Consider the following 11,241-nt stretch of genomic DNA (forward strand, 5'->3'; position numbering starts at 1 on the left):
GGCGGTCGAAGTTGAGTAAAATGTTGGTCATATAGCTTCAGTCGGTGTAACGGTCGTCCAAACAGTTGCCTCTTTTGCTTCAGTCGGTTTCATGAGCGTTTGTAGTACTACTTCTATCGCTTCTGTCGGTGCTAGGGGCGATCCAAGTGTTGCTTCTATCGCTTCATTTGGTGCTAATGACGTTAGAAATGTTGGGGGTGTATAATTGTTGCTACCATCGGGTCAGTCAGTGCTAGCGATGTTAAAAGTGTTGCTGCTATCACTGCAGTTGTTGATATGCATAGCCACCGTAAATTCTCATACACAAACCGATGAATATCCCACTTTATAAAAAAACCTGAATCAATGAAACACTGCAGTCATTTTCTATGAAACCTTTAATTTAATTCAACAAAAACTATTTGGTGATCGAAATGGCGGAGATATAAGTGTTTAACGTATATAAACATAGAAAATGACATATCTTAATCGGTCTTCACATGCTTGGACCAAATCATCCTATGGTAATACGCTTAAACACTAATACCAAAATGAGAATAATGATTTTGATATGGATTTTCGTATGCAATTTCAATATCATAAAGGTAAAATGATCTCTGAAAATAATATCCTTATCCTTGTATTATATTTTTACTATGATGGTTTCCAGACAAATGGTCAATACGTTTTAAAGACTTTATAATTTGTTCATTTTTACTAGCAATGTGTACGCATGGGTAGACCATTTCCAATCTAAATTGTATGATCAATCGTAATGATTTGAGTTGATAGTGTTGATAACACTGAGCTTCGGCCAAGTTTAGTGATCAAAATTAAGTGTTTCGGACGAAATGTGACAGATCCAGCTCAATTACAAATGCATCGAGATATAAAGAGAGAAGTCTTCTAAAACTTTCATTGACATTATGAGAATTGTAAGACGTCGATGTCCGGTAAAAAATGCTTAAGCGGTTTCAATTTTCAACACATTTTCAAAAATGGACTGCTTTCCTATGTATGAATCAACTTCCTGCACAACGCTTTATTAATTTCCTAGAGCTGTTTTCATAAAGTATCTGAGTGGACATCTTCAACTAAGCGATCACGAGTGAAATATTTTTTGATCTTATACCCATGTTCAACACTTTTTCTTTTACTTGCTAAAATTGAGAAAATGACAATATATAATTGGCGTTTATTTGGAAATCGCGCGTGAAACATATCTTCAATGCGTCATTTGTTAGCACCCGAGATAGGTTAGCTGTACATCCCGATAATAAGCAATTCATTTTTGCGGATGCCTTGCCCCTAGTTTCTCGAAACATCAAAATGAATAATCAAATCTCACTTTTTTATTTTGGCTCTGACAGCGGCTTCCGCTACTGACGCAGTGTATTTCATATACAAGAACACAGTCCTCAGCGTTGTAATTTACCGGCCGTCATTCTGACTCTGGCATCGGCTTACGCTACTGACGAAGTGTATTTCATATAAATGAACACAGAATACAAAATGTCCATGCAGTAATTACCAAAAATTTCTGTGATCGTGGCAGCTGCCTCCGCTACTGACACAGGGTATTCCATTTACAAGAATACAATTCAAATCGAAGTTTTTTACTTGAACTCATACTGTTTGTAGTATCGGCCTCCGCTACTGACTGTATGTTTTCAATTTTTAAGAACACAGTCCATATTGGTTTCTTTACTGTAAGTCATACTGAGTGTAGTAGCGGCTGACCCAATGTATAACATATACAAGGACATATTTCAAAGTGGCGTTAATTTACTCATACTGAGTGTAACAGCGGGACACGCTTATGACGCAATATTTTCAATATACAAGAACCCATTTCAAAGTGAAGTTACTGACTGGAAATCATACTGTGTAAGGCAGCGGCCTCCAGTACTGACGCAGCGTTTTCCCTATACAAGGACACAGTTCATAATCAACTACCATTAGTCATACACATTCGACAGTGTGTTTTTACCGGAGGTCAGCGGCTTTTGCAACTAGTACAGTGTATAATATGTGCAAAAATCCACTTCAGAGCATGACCATTTGTTTTCATGAGCCGTATTGTATATGTTACATTTTGTATTGTAGTATTCTTTAAAAAAACAGGCATTTTAAATTGGTTTATCAATACTTTGTTAATTAAGTTATGCATTGACCATTTAACATTGTCTTTCTATGGAATAAACAAAAACTGTGTTATGTCTATGGAAAATATACACATTTAATGTAAGATGCTTAATGAGAATTAAATAAATTTTGATCGTTTTTTATTTCAAAAAATGTCACCAATATATAGCTTTGGCCTTAAATAAAGTATTTCGTTATTAAGAAAAAAGGAAGTTAACTACTTAAAAGCAATAAGTTTTGCAATTAAAACTGTGCCATACATTTTATTTTTGTTTATATGTATATAGTGTCCTTGTTTACGAGCACAGACATCGAAAACAATGACAGGATCATTAAGGAGACGGTTAGGTGACGAAGCAAGTTAGATAAACATAATGTTTCAACCAGTATCTCAACAAACATCTTTTTCAACAACTTAAAACAATTTGAAATATTTGTTTTATTGGACTTTACAAAACATACCAGGTCACCAGTACGTTGTTTCCATAACTTGTGACTCATTAACATGTGAACATTTCTTATTTATGTTTGACCCACAAAAAGCACATACGGAAACAAAAGTGACAATATCGCATCGTGCATAGATAAATACGAACGTTTTTGCTAATGTTTCGTATACAAATGTCGTTTGGGAATGAAATATTAAACCCGATATTATAGCAAAGCGTTCATAAATTGTCTTGTTTGGGAAGTTGTACTCTGGTTTTTGACAAGTCCCCTGCTGACCCCTAAACAGAAGGCCACACATACCATTATATCATCGAGACTTACTTCTGTTATTTTGTTATAACTTGTAAACTTCTAATTCGTAAAAGGGAATGAGTGTTTTAGGCAATCGTTTATATATAGTGCATTGAAAACGATCTGTGATGGATTCAGCAGGAACAAGCTTTCATTTAATTTGTTCAAGGATAAATTGCCGAAGTCCAAAACATGCATTTACAAGAGACCCTTTAGGGAGTATATTTAAGTCAATATAAAGACTAGCAAAACATGTTTGGAATACCGCATTATTACCACAGGCGGACATGGCACATTGCTTTTCAACGCTATTCTTTTCCACCGGTATTTGAATGCCGGTACATGCACACTTACATAACATAGGAACCCTTTTTATTCAATACTGATGTAAAACAACAACAGAAAAAAACTCAGTAGCCACTTCATTTAAATAAAGAATGGAAGTCGGAAGCTACAGGTCCAAGAATGTCTTTCGTTCTCGTTGAAAGTCAAGTGGGCCATTTTGGGAGTGTAATTGTCTATTAATGGTGACATCATGAACACTTATCCATTTTATGTTTAGTCGTAAGATAAATTGGAGAAAAAAATCAGTATTCTGAATACGAAAAAAACTTGATTTATGAGAGTTTTTGAATAATTTAATATCACTTTCAGATTCTAGGAAAAAGAGTTCATCTTGAGTTTGTCCTAGTGGCGTTATGGTGATTGTGGTGCTCCTATCTATTTAGTCAGTGCTAGGGGCGTTAGAAGTCTTGCATATATCGCCTTAGTCAGTACTAGGAGCTAAAAAAGTGTCGCTTTTATCGCCTCATTCATTGCTAGGGGTTAGGGAGTTTTGCTAATACCGCCTCAATCAGTGCTAGGAGCTTTAGAAGTGTCGCTTCTATCGCCTCAGTCAGTGCTATGGGCTTAGGAGTTTCGCTTCTATAACCTCAATCAGTGATAGGGGCGTTAGAAGTTGGGCTCCTATCGCCTCAGTCAGTGATATGGGTTTAGGCGTTTCGCTCCTATCGCCTCAATAAATAATGGGGGCGTTAGAAGTGTCGCTCCTATCGCTTTAATCAGTGCTAGGGGATTTAAAAGTGTCACTCCTATCGCCTGAAGTCATAACTGGGGCTTTGGAAGAGTTGCTCTTATCGTTTCAGTAAGTGACTAGGGAATCATAGAAGTGCTGGTTCTATCGTTTCTGTATGTGCTCGTGACGTGGGAAGTGGTGCTTCTATCGCTTCAGTAGGTAAAATAGGTTTCAGAAGTGATGCTCAAATCGCTTTAGTCAGTGAAAGGGGCATCCGAAGTGTCGATCCTATCGTCTCAATCAGTACCATGGGTTTTTAAAACATTGCTCCCATGTCTGAGGGGCGTTTGAAATGTTGCTCCTATCGCTCCAATCGGTACCATCGGCGTTCAAAGTGTTGCTGCTATTCTATAGTCGGTGCTTAGGCCATTTGAAGTATTGTTACTATCGCTTCAGTCGGTACCATCGGCGTGCAAAGTGATTCTACTATTATTAAGTCGGTGCTTAGGCCGTTCGAGGTATTGCTATTATCGCTTCATTCGGTTCTAATGGCGTCATAAAGGGTTGCTACTATCACTTTGGTCCGTGCTTGGGGAGTTCGAAGTTTTGCTACTACCGCTTCAGTCTGTGTGTTAATGGCGACAGAAAGGGTTGCTTCCGTGACTTTAGTCGGTGCTTGGGGCGTTCGAAGTTCTGCTACTACCGCTTCAGTCTGTGCCAGAAGCGGTCGAAGTGGAGTAAATTGTTGATTATTTCACTTTTGTCGCTCCAAGTGTCGTCCGAACAGTTGTTTCTTTTGCTTTATTCGGTTTCATGAGCGTTTGGAGTACTGCTTCTGTCGGTGCTAGTGGCGATCCAAGAACTGTATTGCCATATATTATTTTTAAATGAAAAACGAATGTATTATTATATCTTCACGTAACTATGTTTGAAGCTGAGACATTGCGGTTAGACTATATCCCAGTAGCAATGCCCTTTCTGAGTGATGATTACGCATGGGTAGACCATTTCAAATCTTATGATCAATCGTTATGATTCGAGTTGAAAGTGTTTGTAACACTGAGCTTCGGCCAAGTTCGGTTATCAAATTTTAGTGTTTTCGGACAGAATGTGTTTGCCTATTTCAATATTTATCACAATCGCTACGTTTAAGACAGAATCCTAGTTTTACCTAAATAATTATAGAACTATAACGATTTTTATCAATCCTTCTGCAGCCCTCGTCGCTGCCTGTGACCCGCTCTAAAGACAAAAGTGGGGAAGTGTGCGTCGGCATATTTATATTAACTTTATAATGAATTCTAAGTTTTGTGTTGTTCTTCCATGTTTCTTGTTTGTTTTATGTTCTATGTCTTTGGCGTTTACCCAGTGCAATTAAACCGGGTTTATGTTTAAACGTTTTGCTACTTAGCTTGTATCTTTAGTTTTCGTATAAATGTCAAGTATAAAGACCAGAGCTATATATTGTTTTTGAAACTACGAGGATAGGACCAGCAACACAAGTTAAACCGCCGATGTGGATTGGCCATTCATGACTTTGCGTGTATATTGAAACGTTTTTATAGGTCTCGTTATAACAAATATAAACGTACGGAATAATTGCACTATTGTGCAGTCTAAAATTAAACTGAGGCGAGACGAACAAATGGATGTACTTCAGCTTGAGTCTTAGAAGTGGATTTTTATATGAATCAATTATCATTAAATAAAAATATATTACAGTTTTACATCAATATATTTCGTCTTTAAGACGGATACAGTTTTTCGAAGTAATACTTTCTTTATTTTTGCTCACCTGAGCACGAAGTGCACAAGGTGAGCTATTGTGATCGCCCTGTGTCCGTCGTCCGTCGTAGTCGTCCGTCGTCGTCCGTCTTCAGCAATTTGACTGTTAACACTCTAGAGGTCACAATTTGGACACAATCTTTATGAAACTTAGTCAGAATGTTACCCTCAATAAAATCTTGGACGAGCTCGATATTGGTTCATCTGGGGTTAAGAATTAGGTCACCAGGTCAAATTAAAGGAAAAGCTTGTTAACACTATAGAGGTCACATTTTTGACTGTATCTTCAGGAATCTTAATCAGAATGTTTATATTGATAAGCTCCAGGGCAAATTTGAATCTTGATCATTTGCGGTCAAAAACTTGGTCACCAGGTCAAATTTAAGAAAAAGCCTGTTAACACTCTAGAGGTCACTTTTATAACTGTATTTTCATCAAAGTTGGTCAGACTTTTTATTTTAATGATTTCTAAGTCAAGTTTGAATCCGGGTCATGTGTGGTCAAAAACAAGGTCATTAGGTCAAATCATAGGTACAGATTGTTAACACTCTAGAGGTCACATTTATGACTGTATCTTCATGAACTTTAGTCAGAATGTTTATATTGATTAGTTCTAGGCCAAGGTCGAATCTAGGTCATGTGCGGTCTAAAACTAGGTCACCATATCAAATAATATAAAAAGCTTGTTAACACTCTAGAGGCCACATTTATGACCATAAGTTTATGGAACTTGATCAGAATGTTATGCTTGATGATCTTGAGGTAGAGATTTTGAAACTGGGTAATCAGATGTCAAAAACCAGGCCACTAGGTCAGAATGTTTGTGTTTATGAAGTCTATGTCAAGTTTGAAACTGGGTAACCTGAGTTCAAAAACTAGGTCACGGAGTCAAATCATAGAAAACATTGTTAAAACACTGTTGGGGCCATATTTTCTACTTTATCTATATGAAACCTGGCCAGAATGAACTTATTACAGCAAGGTAATTGCATTGGATCAGGTGAGCGATACAGGGCCTTCAGGGCCCTATTGTTTCTTTTTACCGTATATCTTCAAAGGCAGCAATGTCAGGTGCGTCCAGGTTTCCTGGTTTATAGTTTTGGCTGAAAAATGTCCTCGATTCTGTATGTATCAACGATATATTTTATTTGAGACACTGTGCATCAAATGGAGAGCAATTGCTTGTTCACAATGACGCTTTTCTAAGATGAATGTTATGTCTGTGTTAAAGTGTCTCGTGAAAACAATGCACGTTCTTACAAGGCTTACCAACTCGCTCATTGCATTTTATTCTTCAAAACAACTATTTAAAACCATTCCCTTTGGTGTAAACCTCATCCCAGTTATTAAGACACAGTATCCAAACGTTAACAGTGACATTTTTCGTGATCTTAGGACATGGGAAGAACGTAAAGACCCTGAGACTATTTCGGAACTCACATATGTGTCAACTTAAATCAGAACAAAAGATGTGAGATAATATAAAGATGTATCAATTGAACATGAACCAATATAAAATAGAATGTATTTTATTCAAGAACTGCACATTATAAAAATAATATGCAGTATTATACAGGGACGGGATCAGCACCAAAAGAACTACGGTTTTGTTTAAAAGCCAAAATATTAAAGCAAAAAAGACGATCAATGAGAGACACAACAATTAAAAAAACTCAGATTAAATAAATATTAAGATAATAAGTATATTCCATAGCTGAGAGTGTAATTTATCAATGTTTTCTTTTGAAAGCCGTATAATTCCGTTATGAAATTCAAATAATTCATGTTGAATAGTGAACTTGTTTGTTTCGATTTATTACTAGTTTTCTTAACCGAAACAGTTGTACCTTTGTGTTAATAAAGAACATATTTACACTCATTGAAAAATGTATTATAATAGTACACGGTCAAAATAGAATGTCGAAAACATATTCGCGTAAAATTAGTCTTAATTAGTCATTGCGTCCTAAAATGAAATTTAACAAACACATATTATTTGTGATGAAAATAGACATAAATAAAGTTTAGCTCTATGCCTCTTATCTAGTTAGGTCTAAAACATGTCACACCGATAGTATATGAGTCCTCTTGGATAGCAAAACTAGATGGTGCAGGTATGACTCGTCGAGTGGAAATTTAATCTTTACAACAAAATCACAAATGAATTTCAAAAACCAAAAACAAAATGTTATCACGATGTGCTATATTATTCACGTTTTTGAGATGCCAATTATTGCTTTGTTGCTGCCGTATTTTGTTTACATGTCTCATTTCTCAATCTTCGTTTTGCTTAAGCTAATGAATGTTACACATGCAATTTGACAATTACCATGACAAAGCATACCACATATATTGTTCACGTTTCACAACTTGATCAACACCTATTGTTTTAAAGTAGTTAAATATGAGAAAGCGGACTTCCTCTTTCATAATGAGAGTTGATTTTGCGTCGCAAATACAAAATGAAGTTGGTTGTGACTCTTGCCTTTTGCTTTATTGTAAAAGTTTCCATTGGTAACACCGTTCTTCAGAGTACCTGCCAACTGGACCTGGAATCAACTGTGTCAAAGAGTTTGGACTTATTGAAAAACGCTCTAGCGAGAGGTAGCCATCATTCATTTATACATCAGAAACACTTTAATGTCAAGTACTAGTAAATAATACAGTTACGATGTGGTTTTATTTATATGTTAAGTTTTTGTTGTGATATCTGTTTATATTGAAGTAGTAAGAAGAATATAAGCAAAAATAAGTTGACATTATATTTATAGTAAATGGATCTTTCTTGATTAATTTTGCATTTTTATAATGATATATTAAGATTACACTCTTATTCAAAATCAATACATACACATTTATAACAAACATCAATTTTGACTGAAAATCCTAAACTACTTACTAAATAATGCATTTATGGAAAATATTCATAAATGATAACAAGATTGTAAAGGTGTATTTAATAGCAGAAAACTCAAACATATTAAATGATTGGTGAATGCTAAAAGGTTTGCTGTGGTCTACTATAGTCTCATAACGTAGAAATACCAAGTTTTCTGGGCATTTCTTTTAAATTAAAATCGGTATTATTCATAACAACCATTGTTTTCGACATTTATTCATCCTTTTTGGAATATTAAAACAAAATTATTTAATTGTGGTAAATCTTATTTTTGAGTAAGAGGGCATCTTTAAGTATTTTGTGAAACGGGTACATCTGAAAATTTTGAAATAGGGTGCAGTAACAGGATCAAGTGCAGAACTTGGAGAACATTGGGGGTTTTAAGTTTCTAAAGGTTGTAATACATAGTCACTTAGAGGCTTGTCCCTGCAGTTCTCATTATATTAAAACTTGAAATATGTAGGTGACTCCGTGTTTCCTGCTGTTTGCCTTTATAACTTCGTTCCCTGTTATCTGAAAAATACACCGTTGTCTTTTACGTTTAAATTGATTATATTGTAGGAGAATGTGAACCAACGTGTCCAGATGGGTGGCTATATAACCAAGGCTCTTGTTATCTGTTTGGAAATACTTTGTTAACTTTTGAAGATGCCAAAGTAAAGTATATTGAATGTTATATAAGTGTTTCCCTTTTTACAATATTTCAATTAATGTATTTGAGAACGACTGATCGAAATTGTGCATTACAATCAAAACGCATTTTTTTGGACATTAAGTCGTTATGTATTAAGCAATTACATAAATGAGAGTCGTTTGAGCAATATGTAACAGGAGTATTTCTTTGTGGTTTTTTCCTTCTAGAGCTTCTGTGGACAGTACGGCAGTCATCTCGTGCATATCAACAACTCATCAGAAAATGCATTCCTTAAAAGCTTTGCAGGTCAAATGACCCGTAAGTAGTGCACCATTTAAAGTTTTAAATGCTGCTGACATGATTTACTGTAATAAATATATATGAAATTCAGATTTGATACTTTATTTCCCTTACTTTTGTGATACGTACGTTAAAGCTAAGTTAAAGGTGGTCTATATTCGTATTAGAACTGATATTTACAATAATAATAAATCCCTCAAACGTTATCCAGGGATCGATGGAATTATTTTTATTTTCAAATGGAAGAATTCAAAATTTATATCATTACTGGTATTTTTGCAATTGTATTTTCACGACAAAACAGCTCACAACTGGTGGATGAGTCTGGTTTATTCCGGTGGGTGGAGTTGGTTCGATGATGCTTCCGTCCTTACTCTCACTGGTAATTATTACAAACTGCTTTATAAAGTAGGTTTTATCGAAAAGTGATAAAACCCTAGGCATATTAGAGGCATAATTATATGCACTGCTACCCTTGTATGAATCGTCTCTGGCTAAAAAATAAAAAAATAACATTATATAAGTTTTTGCACACCGACATCGAAGCCGATATTGACACAAACAAGAATGCTATCTCAATACCTATACTGGTTGAGAAGCAGTTTTCGACAGTTTTTTATTGAATTATTCATGCGTGTTAAAATCCCTACTAAAACGTTAATATTTTAGATAACTTTAGCTCAAGATGCTAAATCTATCGATATATGTTTCACATGTGTCACGTATATTAGGGGTGCCAAAAGGGTACTTACACGCACCCTCCTGATTTGCTGGTGATGAGTATCAGTTTCCCACAAAAAGAATACGCGGTGGGGTTTTTTTGGTGCTTATCATATGTTTTTTAATCTGTTTATTTAATAATTAAAATATAAGAAGATTATTCTAAGACTTTTATAAGAAAATTTTACATAAATTTAAGCATTTACCAAATATTTAACGCTGTAATTTAAACTCAATATTAAATTTATTTTATGTCAAATCAGTTATAAATCACGTCAGATGAGAATAAATCCGTGACCATAGTAAAAGTTTTATTCACTTTTTAATAATTAAGCAATACTTATTAATAATAATAACAGATACAAAATTAACTCGAACAATATGTAAAAAAATCACAATATATATATATATATATATATATATATATATATATATTCAAGAGAAGGTTATCCCCGATGAAACTGGTTGAAACAACAAATTTTAATCAAATCTGAATCAATCTGATCGTGTTCTTTTTGGTATTTGTTCGGTTAAGCTACGTTTACATATTACATAATGTTACACAGATACTATTTTTAATGAGATGGATATGTTGTTACTTAAAATATTCTCATCTTGTTCCAGATTGGGGCGCAAATCAGCCTGATGGTGGACGACAAGTAGAGTGTTCTTTTTTGTACAAATCGGAGAGCTTCTTTTGGCACGAAGCTCCCTGTGTGTACTCCGATACCTATCCACTTTGTGAAAAAGAAATTAATCTGTGAACAAAGTCGTTATAAAGGTGTCGTATTTCTTCTCCATGGACATCAAATATCGGACGAGGCTTGGAATACCCATTTTGATTACGTTTCAATTATTTACCTTTCTTTTCTAACTTTTGATCCCAATTTATCATACAGATCTTACTAGTGTAATCCTATTCATACTTTGAATTGATTTTGATTGCTGTTATTTCATTTGTCTACGACAATTCAGTTAAATTCTTCAACTGTGTTGACGTGGCGTAATTCAATGCATTTAAGT

General features: G+C 34.9%; 1 protein-coding gene across 1 annotated transcript; it reads left to right on the forward strand.

Annotated features, from left to right (window-relative positions):
- The first annotated feature begins 8,111 nt into the window (after positions 1–8,111).
- On the forward strand, positions 8,112–10,982 carry LOC128229727 (C-type lectin domain family 17, member A-like). The gene is made up of 5 exons (XM_052941536.1): positions 8,112–8,269; positions 9,126–9,220; positions 9,426–9,516; positions 9,803–9,880; positions 10,843–10,982. Exons 1-5 carry the CDS (start codon positions 8,128–8,130, stop codon positions 10,980–10,982), a joined length of 546 nt encoding a protein of 181 aa, XP_052797496.1. The 5' UTR covers positions 8,112–8,127.
- Positions 10,983–11,241: the final 259 nt, after the last annotated feature.

This window comes from Mya arenaria, chromosome 4, assembly GCF_026914265.1.
Source record: "Mya arenaria isolate MELC-2E11 chromosome 4, ASM2691426v1".
NCBI classification, from domain to species: domain Eukaryota; kingdom Metazoa; phylum Mollusca; class Bivalvia; order Myida; family Myidae; genus Mya; species Mya arenaria.